Genomic DNA, 18,728 nt, shown 5'->3' on the forward strand with positions numbered 1-18,728 from the left:
CTTTTATCTGTACATGTTTATCATGACTGTCTGTTTACTATACGTAGTGATTGTTTTGTGATTTTTAATGCTATTTAGGGATTTGTAATTTATTATAGGGGAGGGTGGGGTAGGGGGATTAGTCTTAGGACTGTATCATATTTTGCTGACCACCCTCAAATGCATTACCATTTTTTCATAACCCCTCCCTATAAAAGATGACCAGTCCCTTAATAATGTTCAAATGTATAATTTTTATATTTGAAAAACATAGAACATTTTTTCATGCAGCGTTTCTTTTTCTGAGATTCTAGACCAAGTAGTAAAATAGGACACAAGCAAATGTACAGAGTTGATCATGTTTAATATCTGAGAAGCGTATGTTTCTATGTGACCAGTGTTTCAAATTAAGCAGGTTTTACTGAGGTATCTGTTAACCCTTGTTATATATGTAGTGGTATCCAAGTGGCTTTTACTGCATTATATCCAAGTGGTTATATATAGATTTGTTATATCCAAGTGGTTGTTATTTCATTATATCCAAGTGGTTATATATAGATTTGTTATATCCAAGTGGTTGTTACTTCATTATATCCAAGTGGTTATATATAGATTTGTTATATCCAAGTTGTTATTTCATTATATCCAAGTGGTTATATATAGATTTGTTATATCCAAGTGGTTGTTACTGCATTATATCCAAGTGGTTATATATAGATTTGTTATATCCAAGTAGTTGTTACTTAATTAAATCCAAGTGGTTATATATAGATTTGTTATATCCAAGTGGTTGTTACTTCATAACATCCAAGTGGTTATATATAGATTTGTTATATCCAAGTGGTTGTTACTTCATAACATCCAAGTGGTTATATATAGATTTGTTATATCCAAGTGGTTGTTACTTCATAACATCCAAGTGGTTATATATAGATTTGTTATATCCAAGTGGTTGTTACTTCATAACATCCAAGTGGTTATATATAGATTTGTTATATCCAAGTGGTTGTTACTTCATAACATCCAAGTGGTTATATATAGATTTGTTATATCCAAGTGGTTGTTACTTCATAACATCCAAGTGGTTATATATAGATTTGTTATATCCAAGTGGTTGTTACTTCATTATATCCAAGTGGTTATATATAGATTTGTTATATCCAAGTGGTTGTTACTTCATAACATCCAAGTGGTTATATATAGATTTGTTATATCCAAGTGGTTGTTACTTCATTATATCCAAGTGGTTATATATAGATTTGTTATATCCAAGTGGTTGTCATTTCATCATATCCAAGTGGTTATATATAGATTTGTTATATCCAAGTGGTTGTTACTTCATTATATCCAAGTGGTTATATATAGATTTGTTATATCCAAGTGGTTGTTACTTCATAACATCCAAGTGGTTATACATAGATTTGCTGTATCCAAAGTGGCTGTTTGTTGGTTATATACAAGTGATTATATCCAAAGTGAATACATCTGTATCAGTAAAATAGCATATGTCCAGCCTTGTCTACAGGAACATCAGTCACAACTAGGCATAATGTTAGCGACATCAATATGTCTGTAACCCTCTACAGTCTCTAAATATAGGTGTGTTTCTTTGTTGTTTAACACTGGACTCATTCCAGCCCTATGACAGCAGTACAATAGAAGCAAACAAGATGTACTAATATGGTCTGTGACTGCAACTACACTAACAAGCCTTGAGATTCTGTTAACAATGCAATAAGCATAATTTCATTCACTGCTTCTAACTAAATGGGTTTAGTCGGTATTGAAACCATAATGCACCTCTCTGTTAACCTCCATCACATCACTTCCTCTTACAATCTTCCGCCACTAACATCATAATTCTACTTCCTATGACGTCATCAAACTTTCTTTCTCGTCATCGCCATTGACGATTACGTTCTGCCAAAACATTTCTCCACCCAGTTTTTACAGCAATTCTCTACTTTTCGGCTACATGAACAAGCCTTGAGATTCTGTTAACAATGCAACAAGTATAGTAAGTGGTTAGACTATGCAAAAAAACTGCAAATATAACAAAATTTAAAACCAAGCCATATGAATAAAAATCAACAAAGTAATGCTTACAAAATATCTTTTTCAGTTGGACAAGCGGGACGTATTCCCACAACTTATTGTGAAGTAAAGCTAAGAAATTACTGCCAACTGTGATGCTGTCAATGCCATAGTGATATCTTTGGTTCAAGTTTCCCTCAGGGTATGAACGACCCGTGGAATGAGAGGGGCATCTTGACACCAGGGGGCGTCTCTGCTCTCGCCAGTTCCTTGAATGTCTTCCCATCAAGCACCAGGAGGAAGCCCTTGCGACCAGGTTTCATCGGGAGTACAGGGGAAAGAATTATACCTGAAACAATTATAATAATAATAATTTTGAGCAAGAATGGCATTTAGAGAGGATATACATAAGCAGACAAGGATAAGGAAGAATTTCATAATAAAGAAGTTGACATCCATAAATTATCTTCCTTAAAAATTTTGATGACATAATGTATTATGCAAGACAATACTTTGGTTTACTGATCGATCAATCCAAAAGAACTAAAAAAACATCAAATCTGAAAGGTATGTCTTCTAATATAATTTTGTGTTGATTGCCAAAACCCAAAACGTTCAGACCCCTTGCATCCCACTGGGTCAACCAGTGACACAACAATTACTGAGCTCTCTTTGTGAAACAGCAACCCAAAGCAGAGACCTGATTTTGATCACAATCATGCTCCTACTTCATGGGGTACAATGACACACGATGCAAGCCACACGCATCCATGAGTCATACAACAATCAAAGTGCTTCGATCAGTTATAAGCGGGACAAGACATCCAATGCAGAGGATACCTTAAAAATCCTCCATTGACTCGATGATACACAAAGCCAGCCTTCTGATAAGCAAGATACTTATTCTGCCCGGTATGTTTACATGATTCTACACAACATGATGGCCACATACCATCGTCCTCCTCTGTTCCCCCCCGGCAGTCCTCTCAAGATACTTACTCTGCCCTGTATGTTTACATGATTCAACACAACATGACGGCCACATACCATCGTCCTCCTCTGTTCCCCCCGGCAGTCCTCACAAGATACTTACTCTGCCCTGTATGTTTACATGGTTCTACACAACATGACGGCCACATACCATCGTTCTCCTCCATCCCCCCGGCAGTCCTCACAAGATACTTACTCTGCCCTGTATGTTTACATGATTCTACACAACATGATGGCCACATACCATCGTCCTCCTCCCTTCCCCCTGGCAGTCCTCACAAGATACTTACTCTGCCCTGTATGTTTACATGATTCAACACAACATGACGGCCACATACCATCGTCCTCCTCTGTTCCCCCCGGCAGTCCTCACAAGATACTTACTCTGCCCTGTATGTTTACATGGTTCTACACAACATGACGGCCACATACCATCGTTCTCCTCCATCCCCCCGGCAGTCCTCACAAGATACTTACTCTGCCCTGTATGTTTACATGATTCTACACAACATGACAGCCACATACCATCGTCCTCCTCTGTTCCCCCCCGGCAGTCCTCACAAGATACTTACTCTGCCCTGTATGTTAACATGATTCTACACAACATGACGGCCACATACCATCGTCCTCCTCTGTTCTCCTGGCAGTCCTCACAAGATACTTACTCTGCACTGTATGTTTACATGATTCTACACAACATGACGGCCACATACCATCGTCCTGTTCCCTTCCCCCCGGCAGTCCTCACAAGATACTTACTCTGCCCTGTATGTTAACATGATTCTACACAACATGACGGCCACATACCATCGTCCTCCTCTGTTCTCCTGGCAGTCCTCACAAGATACTTACTCTGCACTGTATGTTTACATGATTCTACACAACATGACGGCCACATACCATCGTCCTCCTCTGTTCCCCCCGGCAGTCCTCACAAGATACTTACTCTGCCCTGTATGTTAACATGATTCTACACAACATGACGGCCACATACCATCGTCCTCCTCTGTTCTCCTGGCAGTCCTCACAAGATACTTACTCTGCCCTGTATGTTAACATGATTCTACACAACATGACGGCCACATACCATCGTCCTCCTCTGTTCCCCGCCGGCAGTCCTCACAAGATACTTACTCTGCCCTGTATGTTAACATGATTCTACACAACATGACGGCCACATACCATCGTCCTCCTCTGTTCCCCCCGGCAGTCCTCTCAAGATACTTACTCTGCCCTGTATGTTTACATGATTCTACACAACATGACGGCCACATACCATCGTCCTGTTCCCTTCCCCCCGGCAGTCCTCACAAGATACTTATTCTGTCCTGTATGTTTACATGGTTCTACACAACATGACGGCCACATACCATCGTTCTCCTCCATCCCCCTGGCAGTCCTCACAAGATACTTACTCTGCCCTGTATGTTAACATGATTCTACACAACATGACGGCCACATACCATCGTCCTCCTCTGTTCTCCTGGCAGTCCTCACAAGATACTTATTCTACCCTGTATGTTTACATGATTCTACACAACATGACGGCCACATACCATCGTCCTCCTCTGTTCCCCCCGGCCTGGCTATGAAGACCGGTTCCCCAGGCTGATCTCCATCTTCTGTCGTCCAGTGGACACAGGTCCTCGTCTTCATGTCAACCTTGGTCAGCTGAAACCGAGCGTATTGTTTGGTTTTTGTTTACTCTGCACTCACAATATTCCAGCTACAAGATGGCAGCAAAAAAAACCCACATCAAGTTTGGACCAGACAATCCAGAGACTGATATTATTAGCAATGAAGCACGCTTTGGGGGTATCAGGAGCCTGATCATCCTCTACATCGTCCTAACGACAAGCTGGTTGCTGGGGACCTATTGTAACGTGGAATCCCCATGGGCCCAAACCTGACAGAATAAAGTGACTTCAGAAAACTAAAACACGTTGAAAGAAATGTTATATTTGGGATAACACATTCTTAGCAAACCCAGTGCCAGAATGAGGCACCTAATTGCCATCACACAAAGTCACCTATCCAACCCACTCAGCCACCAGGGCTTCCACAAAAATTAAAGTCTGACAATTGGTTGTCTTGATCACGTACTTTGTGTACCCATCTGACAAGTATAAATTGTTGTTGGACTTTCATTTTTGTGGAAGCCTCGGTCGATGAGTGGGTTTGATTGCTGACTTTGTGTGCTGGAGATTAGGTGCTTCACTCTGGCAGTGTGGGTTCGAATCCCTGACCGGACTCAACCAAAAGAAAGTACAAGAAACTACTTTACTAAGAAAGTGTTATCCCAAATATATTATTTGTAACATTTGGCCACTTCAAAATGGCATTGTGTGTTCACAAAACATGCTGATTATGCTGAAGTCAATGAAATTTGGACGAGGATGACATGTGAAGTAAGTCTAACGTAAAACAGATATTTCAGCACTTGCTGTAAAATATTGTATATCTCAATTTTGAATAATTAAGCATATTAGGTAAAATAGTATCTGAAAAAGCACACTAGTCTGGTTTGTGGAAGCACCACTTTCAAATATTATGTTTTCTAGTGATCATCAAACTAAGTCATCACCTACATTCCATACTACTGTTGAAGATTACTGCCGAAATCTAAAATGTCATGGCACATGACAATTCAAATTCACAAACTAAGCCCCTGACTTTCTTACTAAATATGCCTGCTTACACCATGAATCTACATGTACAAGCTTTCGAAATTCACGCTAGTCCGCTAGCCCAAGTCTACTAAACAAGTCGAAATCCAATGATGGTAGTGTATGGAGGCAAGGCTAGACTATGTCATCAACCTTTGCAATTCACACTAGTCCGCTAGCCCGAGTCTACTAAACAAGTCGAAATCCAATGATGGTAGTGTATGGAGGCAAGGCTAGACTATGTCATCAACCTTCGCAATTCACGCTAGTCCACAAGCCCGAGTCTACTAAACAAGTCGAAATTAGACTATGTCATCAACCTTTGCAATTCACACTAGTCCGCTAGCCCGAGTCTACTAAACAAGTCGAAATCCAATGATGGTAGTGTATGGAGGCAAGGCTAGACTATGTCATCAACCTTCGCAATTCACGCTAGTCCACAAGCCCGAGTCTACTAAACAAGTCGAAATTAGACTATGTCATCAACCTTTGCAATTCACACTAGTCCGCTAGCCCGAGTCTACTAAACAAGTCAAAATCCAATGATGGTAGCGTATGGAGGCAAGGCTACACTATGTCATCAACCTTCGCAACCGCCCGCCCGAGACTACTAAATTGTGCTGAGAACAAGTCGAAATCCAATGATGGTAGTCCTCATTGACTAATATCATTTGTGGCCTATAATTCCATAGCTGTTCTCCATGCTTTAATTTAGCTGCAAACTGGAACTGAATAAAACGGACAGAAAATGTAAACATAGTAAACTCTTTCAGCTTGTTCAAGCAGGACAACCTACAAACACTGAGGACTAGTGACATATGGTTGACACTGGTCCACTGGACTAAAAAATATCTAATTTCTGAGGCTGTTCTACACTATTCAATGAACTATGGTACAAAGTGAGTTACCATGGGTTTGTCTGTCAAGAATCTGGTTCCATAGGAATATCTGTATTTCTTTGTGTTGAAGGCGTAGTTGATTCTGGGTAGTTCCATCATTACGCCATTGGATGCATCTGGAAATAACCGGAGTGAGCGAGTGAGTGAGTTGGGTTTAACAGTATTCCAGTTATATCACGGCGGGTCGGCCTAATGTGGGAGGAAAGCCTGAAGTGATGCAGGTCTCGGATGTTTACCAATTCGGTGAAACCCACGAGCACGGGTATAGTGCTGACAAACCTAGAAACATAATCGGGGTGAACCGGGATTCGAATCCACAATCATAGGTTTCTGGCGTGCCCAAGGGATGTAACTCTGCACAGCGAATCGCGGCGCCTTAGACGACTGGGCCACCCGTGCCCCTGGAAATAACCGGAGAAAGGGGTTACATGCAACAGAGAAGCAGCCTCATCACCATCTTGTCCTGACTCCTTCCCATCAGAAACATGTACAGGTATCAGGTGACCTTGACCTTCAGTGTGATCCGATCACATGTCAAAACGTTTCACAGGTATACATAGGAGGCATATCAGGTATAAGTCACTGACATCTGTCATAAGTGCATTTTTAAAAAAAAACACACATCACTTGCATCGACCAACAAATGTTACAAGCATCATCTGCTGCAACTTTCATACGCCACAACCATGACAACCATCAGTTGCTATAAATAACTAATGCTACAAGCAACAAATGCTACATCAAACAAATACAACTCACCTCCAGTGATGTAGTCAGGGGTACAGAAGATGGAGCCGTCCGGCTGTTTGACCGCTGTAGCCGACGTGTCCGGTAGCGTCACCAGGTTCTTGCCTGTCTCTGCCTGTTTGGATGAAAAAGCAATTTCACTCAGAAATAGAAACCCTTTTGATGCATCTCTAACGCTGTAGAACGTTATACAATTCAATATGAAGCTCTTTTATGTTACACTTTGCAATAATTTCTGAATTATTATGTGTAAAACATAGCCAACTGATGTGCTGATGCAACTATAGCTGAACACGCTGAATTACCCTCTCAACATCAACATGAAGCACATAGCGCCTCAATTTGGCATACCGTATTCAATGTAATAAGCGCCCAGGGCGCTCTCAAAATTTGAAATAGGGGGCGCTTATTAGAATATTATTTTGAGTTGAAAGATCATAAAATTCGTGCTTTATGCTAACAGCCTGAAATGTTTACATACGACAGATATATTTTTCAAGAATTTAATTGCCCATAATTTAGGGTGATATAACACACGAGTGCGTATTATACACGAATAAATAAGTCTTGTGTACATTGATCAATCGGAAGGGGTGCTGATTGGGATTGTTCACTAGCCAATATATTAGCAAATATCGCCGTGGGCGCTTATTAGAGCGGGGCGCTTATTACGTCGAATACGGTAATATTTTCCTAAGACTCCTTTCTCGACATCACTTAGGTAAAGGTACAGGTCTCAGTTTATGTTCACTGCTGCGCCCATGAGTGTAATTGATACATTGGCAAGCCCTGCTGCTTTTCTCCTGAGAGTGGTCAAGATGCACGACACATGCGCAGATGCCCTTATCTGAGGACGTACGTAGTCTAGTAAACAATCTTACACAATGCTTGAATGCTGAGGGGAAATCCCTTCGCTTCCTCTCAAGCACACGTGCTTACATGACACATGATTAGGCTAAGCACAGTCAAAAACTACATCATATCGCTTAAAGTGAATGAACAGAAGATCAATAAGAAACTTGGTCAATGAAAATGTGCAAATTGTGATAAAACATAATAAACCAGTGATATACTGATGAAAGTATAGCTGAACATTCTGAATTACCTTCTCAACATCAAGAGGTAGCACACAGCGCCTCAGTTTGGCATAATGTTTTCCTAAGACGCCTTTCTTGACATCACTGAGGTAAAGGTCATGCACTACGCCCCCATCATCAAAGGCACAAAAATCAATGACAAGATTGCTGTCCTCTTCATAGCAGTTGATGAAGTGGAAACAGAAGAAGGCATCTGCGGTGTACTGCGTCGTTAGGGTCTTTCCGTCTGAGCGCCGAGCAAGATGAATGAGAACCTATGGTAAAAACGGATGTACCAATTCATGATCTAATTCATATAGTGATCTCTTGTTGAACTACAATTCAAGGAACTGAATCAATTTGTCACTGCAACTTGAGTGATTTGACCTGAGGCCATATACCAAGGGACAAGCCTCAGTAGATTATCATTAACAATCACTGCTGCACCCATGAGCTGCATTCCTCCTCGCAGTGCTCAAGATGCACGACACAAGCACAGATGCTCTTATATGAGGACGTCCGTAGTCCAGCAAACAATCTTATCAAATGCTTGAATGCGGAGAGTTAATTACCTTCGCTTCACCTCAAGCGCACATGCTGACATAACACTGATATTTCAAATATTAGGCTAAGCGCAGTCAAGAACTACATCATATCGCTTCAAGGGAACGAAGAGAGGATCTATAACAAACTTGGTCAAAGAAAATATTAAAATTGTGTTAAAACATCACCAGACATAATGATGTACCATTTCAATCATATTTGCTGTTCTGCTAGGCATTGTTTTCTATGCAAAAGATTTAGTTAACCGTGTGTTCTTGTCTTGTAAACTAAGCTCGAAATGGCGATTAGCAGTTCACACATTTTCTCCCGAATCTACCTGTGACTTGGTTAAAAAATACCCAGTAATATGACTTGAAGGTATTTTGATGTAATGATCGGAAGAAATTGTATCTGAATCTATTATATTTTCAGCAATGATGTATTCCAATATCGGGTTACTTTAGTTGCAGTTTTATAAATTAGCAAGAAAACAGCATTATCACTATCCCCCGCCATGGGGCACATGAGAATTTTGTTTGTTCGTACAGTAGTGAATATAAACTATCAAAAAATGTCATATAAAGCTTTAAAAAGAGATAGCCACTAAGGCTGCTTCATGTCATCAGAAAAATTGATTGAATGTAAATTGATACACACAAAAGGCAACCTTATAACTCGCTCTTGATAAGTATCTCTTACATAAGCTAACTTCAGTAGTTTCTGAGAAAACACGTGCCCACTACACACACTATGCACAACGTTGAAAAGCACGGAGCAAGGGCCATAACTCTTTAAAACATTTGCGACACCATTTCGAACTCATTGGAGGTCATGACCAGTAAAATCAGTGTGTAAAATTTCATTTCTCTGACTTAAATAGTTTTTGAAAAAATGTGTCCCCTTTGAGAAGCGGACGGAAGGAAAGATAGACAGAAGGATGGACGAACGAATTCAATTCCAATATCCCCCCCATCCCACTTTGAGGCAGGTGATAATAATGAGCATTTCTGATTAAATCAATCTTATTAAAATCAGATCTTAGTTTTCGCTACCGCTAAACAAAGATCTGAGGACATCCCATTACGGAACACGTCAGAACGAACTTTTGCGAAATTTTTACCGACCAATGAAATGACCGACAAAAAATCGACATTAGCCAATCAGAAGGCAGCTTTCTCGAGCTTTACGACACGATTTTCAAACTGGTGACTACGCTTCGAAAACATATTTTGACGTATTCTCGATTAAAAACATTAAAACTGATAAGAATATTCTGGAATGGCTTATAGATGGCCTACATTGTATTGATATAATCATAAAACCTGTAACTGTCGTTCGGAATACCCTGTGTTAAATATTTCGTGGTTGCATGATTAGAAACAACATTCCGACTGTCACTTTCATGATCTGGTAAGCGACGCTCTGATTGGTTGGATGAAAGGTCGTTCTGACGTGACCCTTAATAGGATGTCCTCAGATCTTTGTTTAGCGACAGCGAGAACTAAGATATGATTTTAATGAGATTGTGATTAAATGCAATATTTTTATACTTACCTGACACTTCATCTATAGCAGTGTGTAGCATCAGGAAAAGTAAACCAAATCAATTAAGAATAATAACCATAAGCGTTTCAGTCAGAAAGAAACCAAAAAGAAATCCCGTTAGCTTATCCTGAGAAACATATGATTATAGTGGGCAGGCAGGTTTTGGTCAGGGCTGGCAAGTATTTCAGCTAGCCAGTCCTGTGGTCTGGCTGAAATTTTTGGGAGTTTCATACCCTGCTTACACACATCACTATTTTATCTAATTTAAGGTGTTCCGTTTAATCAAACATAACAAGAAGCCAAGGCTTTTACTTATGACTTTGTTTATTTGTTTGTTGAGCGCCGCACTGGGCAATATTCCAGCTATATGACGGTGGTCTGTAAAAATAATCGAGTCTGGACCAGACAATCCAGTGATTGACATCATAAGCATCGATCTACGAAATTGTTTGTTTGTTTGTTGTTTAACGCCACACTCAGCAATATTCCAGCTATATGACGAAGGTCTGTAAATAATTGAGTCTGGACCAGACAATCTGGTGATACACATCACGAGCATTGATCCACGCAATTGGGATTGATGACATGCATCAACCAAGTCAGCGAGCCTGACCATCCGATCCTGTTAGTCGCCTCTTACGACAAGCATGGGTTGCTTTGCCTATTCTACCCCGGATCTTCATGGGTTGTCAACGAGCAGTCGTCTAACCTTTTCATCAGGGTAGTTGTACATACAACTCTCAAATCCAGTTCCGGCGAAAGACATGAGAGGCAGCTTCAAGATGTTGGTAACCAAAGTCTGTTCCAGGACAACAAAGTAGTTCTCCGACATCCCAAAGCTGTGGTTGTAGCCGATGTTCACCTTCCAGCGAGAGGGAAAGGTCGACACCAGGGATGCCCGGTTGAAGGGGTTGTCTCCCCCTGGAACGAGAGAATTGGCAAGTAAATACAACCTGTATCTGACGATGTACATGTTGACAAGATGTTCAAAATAATGGCCTGTTTTCTTAAGTTAAGCAGTGACGATGACACTGATTTACTCATATTTCAAATCAAATCAATCAACTACATTTGAACACTGTTTAAAATTGGATGTTTCAAATTCCTGGTTATCTCGAATTCATCTTCCGGTCCCTGAGATTTACTTCTATATTTATCATCATTAATACTTGGATCTGTCGAGCTGGATGTGCCAAATTCCCGGTTGTCTCAAACTTATTTGTGAGTCCCATGTATCCAAATTATGCATAAAACTCCCCTGTTGACCTCAACAGTTCAAAATAGAAAATAACGTCCCCCACTCGCCAAACTTTCAACTTTCGATTCACTTCACACTAGTGGTGGGACGATACATCGATGGATCGTGATTTTTTACTCCTCGAAACAAGTATCGATCACAGTTGCACACTAAGTACAAAATATCAATTCTGACCTTAAATGTTTGCTTTAATAATTGTTCCACTAAACACTAATCAGTAGTGCAAGTTAATAGTGAGAACATACATATTTTCATTTGTTGTGCCATACTTCACACTGCCAAATGTAAATTATCAGTGTGTCAGGTATTTGGGCATCCTGCCTATGAAAAAGATGGCTTACGCACCACAGTTAAGAGCACATGCAAGTATTGTGATACATATCAGATTGTGAGTGAGGTATCGTGAAACATATCAGATCGTGAGTGAGGTATCGTGATACATATCAGATCATGAGTGAGGTATCGTGATACATATCAGATTGAGAGTGAGGTATCGTGATACATATCAGATTGTGAGTGAAGTATCGTGATACATATCAGATCGTGAGTGAGGTATCGTGATACATATCCGATCGTGAGTGAGGTATCGTGATACATATCAGAACGTGAGTGAGGTATCGTGATACATATCAGATCTTGAGTGAGGTATCGTGATACATATCAGATCGTGAGTGAGGTATCGTGATACATATCAGATCGTGAGTGAGGTATCGTGATACATATCAGATCGTGAGTGAGGTATCGTGATACATATCAGATTGTGAGTGAGGTATTGTGATACATATCAGATCGTGAGTGAGGTATCGTGATACATATCAGATCATGAGTGAGGTATCGTGATACATATCAGATCATGAGTGAGGTATCGTGATACATATCAGATCATGAGTGAGGTATCGTGATACATATCAGATCGTGAGTGAAGTATCGTGATACAAATCAGATCGTGAGTGAGGTATCGTGATACATATCCGATCGTGAGTGAGGTATCGTGATACATATCAGAACGTGAGTGAGGTATCGTGATACATATCAGATCTTGAGTGAGGTATCGTGATACATATCAGATCGTGAGTGAGGTATCGTGATACATATCAGATCGTGAGTGAGGTATCGTGATACATATCAGATTGTGAGTGAGGTATTGTGATACATATCAGATCGTGAGTGAGGTATCGTGATACATATCAGATCATGAGTGAGGTATCGTGATACATATCAGATCATGAGTGAGGTATCGTGATACATATCAGATCATGAGTGAGGTATCGTGATACATATCAGATCGTGAGTGAAGTATCGTGATACAAATCAGATCGTGAGTGAGGTATCGTGATACATATCAGATCGTGAGTGAGGTATCGTGATACATATCAGATCATGAGTGAGGTATCGTGATACATATCAGATTGTGAGTGAGGTATCGTGATACATATCAGATTGTGAGTGAAGTATCGTGATACATATCAGATCGTGAGTGAGGTATCGTGATACATATCCGATCGTGAGTGAGGTATCGTGATACATATCAGATCATGAGTGAGGTATCGTGATACATATCAGATCATGAGTGAGGTATCGTGATACATATCAGATCATGAGTGAGGTATCGTGATACATATCAGATCGTGAGTGAGGTATCGTGATACATATCAGATCATGAGTGAGGTATCGTGATACATATCAGATCGTGAGTGAGGTATCGTGATACATATCAGATCGGACAGTTGGTGTATCATCCCAGCCCTACTTCACACACAGATGAGTGACCTCACTATGGCTGTTGCAACTACATCAAAGACAGGATGCCTTCTTACAACATGTGAACACCTCATCAAGCCAGAGTAACAAGCAGAGGTGCACACTGATTTCACTGATTGGTATGGGATAAGGTGTCAACAACCTTGAACTGGAGTAGTCAATGATGCCTAGTTTGACACGAGTGGGAAGAACTCTTGATCACAGCAGTGATAACTCACCGGATGTCTATTGTGTAATTCCTATTCTTTGAATGACATTATTGTGTACTTGTTACAACTGCAGCTCAATAAACCGTGTTTGTGTTTATATTCAAATTGGTATTTCTGCAACCTAAAGAGCGCAGTGAGGCCATCTTATTGTTGATTTTTGCAGACATAAATGCAAAGTTTCATTAATGCGATCAAAGGCCACTCGCATTTTTCACATTTAATTCACGCTTGCATTAATTTCAAGATTTATAGTATTCAAGCTATGATATATACCATGACATCGATGATATACCTAAATCGCGTAAGTTCGACACAAGGCTCGACTGTATGTATTCGACCCAATAAGCACCCATGTCCCAATAAGCCCCCCCCCCCCCCCCCCCCCCCCCACCGGTTCCAGATATTTATATAGTAATTATTTCGTTTTAAATGAAAATCGTCCGGGAAACCAAGATTTCCGGATATTTGAAGTCCGTATAAGCGGGGCATGACTGTATTCTGTTTATTTTAGATATTTGTGACTTAAGGCTTACTGATGAATTTACGCCAATTTGACTCTGAATTGGTCCCAATAAGCGCACACCCCTTCTGTCTTTATTTTAAGCGCCCTGGGAGCTTATTGGGTCGAATACGGTATTTAAGATAATTACAAGGCAACATTGCAGTTTACCGGGCAGAGTTCACCACGCACTTGGCTCAAGCTGATGGCTGTTTCCCCTTGCAATCTCACATACCTCTTTGATCCTTAGTGTTAGTTGCGTTCCTCTTTCTGATCAAGCATCCTTAGATTACCCATGTCCCATCAAACACCCCTTCATGATCTTGAGGGTTTGGCACCACTTGCCAATACAACACCCCTTTTTTAACCTTAGGGTTGGGCATCCCTTTAGGATCCTTGGGTCAGTTGTTTCTTATGGTATGAGTAAGCCATTTCTTTTAACAAATCAATTAATCAATTTGAGGAAAGTCCATACAATTTTTATCAAGTTTCGAGTTTTGCAGAGAAATTGGCAACTGCACATGCACATAAAGGCAAATTAACAGGTCCTGATCACTTGGAAAACGAACACTAATTAATTGAGATAGCGCCAGTGGTCCTATAGTAAAGTGTTGGCTAGTTTGATTAACTCTTTAGCCATTATTAGCTTCAACCTGGCAACGTGAGTTCGATCCTCCACACAGCGCTAATTGACAAAAGAGCGCCCTGCAAAGTGCATTATACAATAAATTATACCTGCATTTTGACAAGCTGACATTAAATTGATGCAATAATGAAAAGAAGTTTATTCATCGATAAAGAATGCCATAGACATTGTGAAAGAGACCCATTCATACTTCCAAATAAATACGACTAAAATGACAATCTGATCACTTATGATCACAAGGAAACCCAAGGTCAATCAGTTAGTTACCTTTTTCTTTTGGTGGTACTTTGATGATGTTGTAAGCTTGTTTGTGGTTGAATGAAGTGCCCAGGTTGTACATGGTGCCGTCAGAGTCTGTGTGAGGGTGAGCCGTGGCGACATGAACTGCAACCAGCTTGTCTACAGGAATCTAGGAAGGAGATATATATATACTGATGGACAAAACTATGGGAACTATGGGTGTAGGATCAAACCCTCATCCAAGGGATAAAAGGGGCGTCAGAGGGTTTTAAATCTCATAAAAACCTGAGGGTAAGGGCTTTATCTAACTTTTACCCCGAAATAACAAACTTAAAACAACATTTATCAACATTTCTAGGAAGAAACATTCAAGTCAATCTCATTAAAATCAGATCTTAGTTCTTGCTATCGCTAAACAAAGATCTGAGGATATCCCATTACAGATCATGTCAGAACGACCTTTCATCCAACTACATCCAATGTGTTTTCTGATCATGCAACCACGAAATATTTAACACGGGGTATTCCGAATGACAGTTTCGGGTTTTATGATTATATCCATACAATCTAGGCCATCTATAGGCCATTCAAAGAATGTTTTTCTTATCAGTTTTGACATTTTTCATCGAGAATACGTCAAAATATGTTTCGAAAGTCGTCGCCAGTTTGAAACCAGTGTCGTAAAGCTCAAGAAAGCTGCCTTCTGATTGGCTTATGTCGATTTCTTGTCAGTCATTAGTCGGTCAAAATTAACGAAAGGTCGTTCTGACGTGACCCGTAATGGGATGTCCTCAGATCTTTGTTTAGCGGCAGCAAGAACTAAGATCTGATATTAATGAGATTGCATTCAAGTATAAATAAAATTCCCAGGATCTTATATAAAATCCCAGGGATGTTATAACATATTATATTACACACATCCCTGGGATATTATATCATCTCTGTTTATGAGAACCAACTGGAGAACAATAGGATGGCGTCACTGGAGGTTTATATTACATGAAGATAAAACAGAAGATGAATACGATATGGGGTGTGGGGGGGTTATGGAATTGTTTTTAAAGAAATTATTTGTTCCAGAAAAAAGTGGAAACAATAATATTGCCTCTCCCTTCAGAAAATACTGGATGTGTTGTGAAAATCTATTTTCGTTTGCTATGTGCATAAAATGTCTGCTTGAACAAACGTCTCTCAGCTAAAATGATGAGTCAAACCATTCGCATACACATACCGATCCTTTCTTTGTGAGCGTCTCGGGATCAACAATATTGACGGATGGTGTCTCTGTCAAAGCCAGAAGCATGTCGCCATGGGGGACGATGTTCACTGCTGTGTTGTCGGTCATTTCCGGGGTGAAATAGGAGAAAAACCTTAAAATAGAAATATGATAGCACCGTAGGTATTGTGTTCAGGGCATCACATGCCATCTTGGTCATCAATAGTGTATGGAGGCAAGGCTAGACTATGTAATGCTGTCTTCACACAGCATCAGGAAAGTAAACATTTACCAGCCTGTATAGTGATTACATACAGGGAAAGGTAAGCCTCAAATTCTCCTAGCCCTAGACACCTACAGCATCTGACAAATTCTCATAGCCCTTGACAAATACAACATCAGATTAATTCTCATAGCCCTGGACACCTACAACATCAGACAAATTCTCCTAGCCATGGGATATCTACAACATCAGACAAATTCTCCTAGCCGTGAGATATCTACAACATCAGACAAATTCTCCTAGCCCTGGACACCTACAACATCAGACAAATTCTCCTAGCCGTGGGATATCTACAACATCAGACAAATTCTCCTAGCCCTGGACACCTACAACATCAGACAAATTCTCCTAGCCGTGAGATATCTACAACATCAGACAAATTCTCCTAGCCCTGGACACCTACAGCATCAGACAAATTCTCCTAGCCCTGGACAAATACAACATCAGACAAATTCTCCTAGCCCTGGACAAATACAACATCAGACAAATTCTCCTAGCCCTGGACAAATACAACATCAGATTAATTCTCATAGCCCTGGACACCTACAACATCAGACAAATTCTCCTAGCCCTGGACACCTACAACATCAGACAAATTCTCCTAGCCGTGAGATATCTACAACATCAGACAAATTCTCCTAGCCCTGGACAAATACAACATCAGACAAATTCCCCTAGCCCTGGATACCTACAACATCAGACAAATTCTCCTAGCCATGAGATATCTACAACATCAGACAAATTCTCCTAGCCCTGTACACCTACAGCATCAGATAAATTCTCCTAGCCGTGAGATATCTACAACATCAGACAAATTCTCCTAGCCCTGGAACACCTACAACATCAGACAAATTCTCCTCGCCCTGGGATACCTACAACATCAGACAAATTCTCCTAGCCCTGGACACCTACAACATCAGACAAATTCTCCTAGCCCTGGACACCTACAACATCAGACAAATTCTCCTCGCCCTGGGACACCTACAACATCAGACAAATTCTCCTCGCCCTGGGACACCTACAACATCAGACAAATTCTCCTAGCCCTGGACACCTACAACATCAGACAAATTCTCCTCCCCCTAGGACACCTACAACATCAGACAAATTCTCCTAGCCCTGGACACCTACAACATCAGACAAATTCTCCTAGCCCTGGACACCTACAACATCAGACAAATTCTCCTCGCCCTAGGTGACCTACCACATCAGACAAATTCTCCTCGCCCTGGGATACCTACAACATCAGACAAATTCTCCTAGCCCTGGACACCTACAACATCAAACAAATTCTCCTCGCCCTGGGATACCTACAACATCAGGCAAATTCTCCTAGCCCTGGACACCTACAACATCAGACAAATTCTCCTCGCCCTTGGGCACCTACAACATCAGACAAATTCTCCTCGCCCTGGGACACCTACAACATCAGACAAATTCCCCTAGCCCTGGACACCTACAACATCAGACAAATTCTCCTCGCCCTGGGATACCTACAACATCAGACAAATTCTCCTAGCCCTGGACACCTACAACATCAGACAAATGCTCCTCGCCCTGGGACACCTACAACATCAGACAAATTCTCCTTGCCCTAGACACCTACAGCATCAGACAAATTCTCCTAGCCCTGGACAAATACAACATCAGACAAATTCTCCTAGCCCTGGACACCTACAACATCAGATAACTTCTAGCCCTGGACACCTACAACATCAGACAAATTCTCCTCGCCCTGGGATACCTACAACATCAGACAAATTCTCCTAGCCCTGGACAAATACAACATCAGACAAATTCTCCTCGCCCTGGGACACCTACAACATCAGACAAATTCTCTTTGCCCTAGACACCTACAGCATCAGACAAATTCTCCTAGCCGTGAGATATCTACAACATCAGACTAATTCTCCTAGCCCTGGACAAATACAACATCAGACAAATTCTCCTAGCCCTGGACAAATACAACATCAGACTAATTCTCCTAGCCCTGGACACCTACAACATCAGATAACTTCTAGCCCTGGACACCTACAACATCAGATAACTTCTAGCCCTGGACACCTACAACATCAGATAACTTCTAGCCCTGGACACCTACAACATCAGATAACTTCTAGCCCTGGACACCTACAAC

At 40.8% G+C, this 18,728-nt stretch overlaps 1 protein-coding gene across 1 annotated transcript in view; it reads right to left on the reverse strand.

Annotated features, from left to right (window-relative positions):
• Positions 1-326: 326 nt before the first annotated feature.
• Positions 327-18,728, reverse strand: part of LOC124136147 (beta,beta-carotene 15,15'-dioxygenase-like) — a 29,068-nt gene continuing 10,666 nt past the window's right edge. Inside the window, exons 4-11 of the mRNA XM_048399628.1 lie at positions 16,324-16,462; positions 15,120-15,261; positions 11,189-11,400; positions 8,421-8,666; positions 7,328-7,430; positions 6,578-6,684; positions 4,560-4,674; positions 327-2,362 (exon numbers count right to left, since the gene is read on the reverse strand). Of these exons, the coding sequence (XP_048255585.1) occupies positions 2,211-2,362; positions 4,560-4,674; positions 6,578-6,684; positions 7,328-7,430; positions 8,421-8,666; positions 11,189-11,400; positions 15,120-15,261; positions 16,324-16,462 (1,216 nt within the window). The 3' untranslated portion in view covers positions 327-2,210. The remainder of the gene's footprint in view (positions 2,363-4,559; positions 4,675-6,577; positions 6,685-7,327; positions 7,431-8,420; positions 8,667-11,188; positions 11,401-15,119; positions 15,262-16,323; positions 16,463-18,728) is intronic.

This window comes from Haliotis rufescens, unplaced genomic scaffold, assembly GCF_023055435.1.
Source record: "Haliotis rufescens isolate VD_foot unplaced genomic scaffold, xgHalRufe1.0.p SCAF_2, whole genome shotgun sequence".
NCBI lineage: Eukaryota > Metazoa > Mollusca > Gastropoda > Lepetellida > Haliotidae > Haliotis > Haliotis rufescens.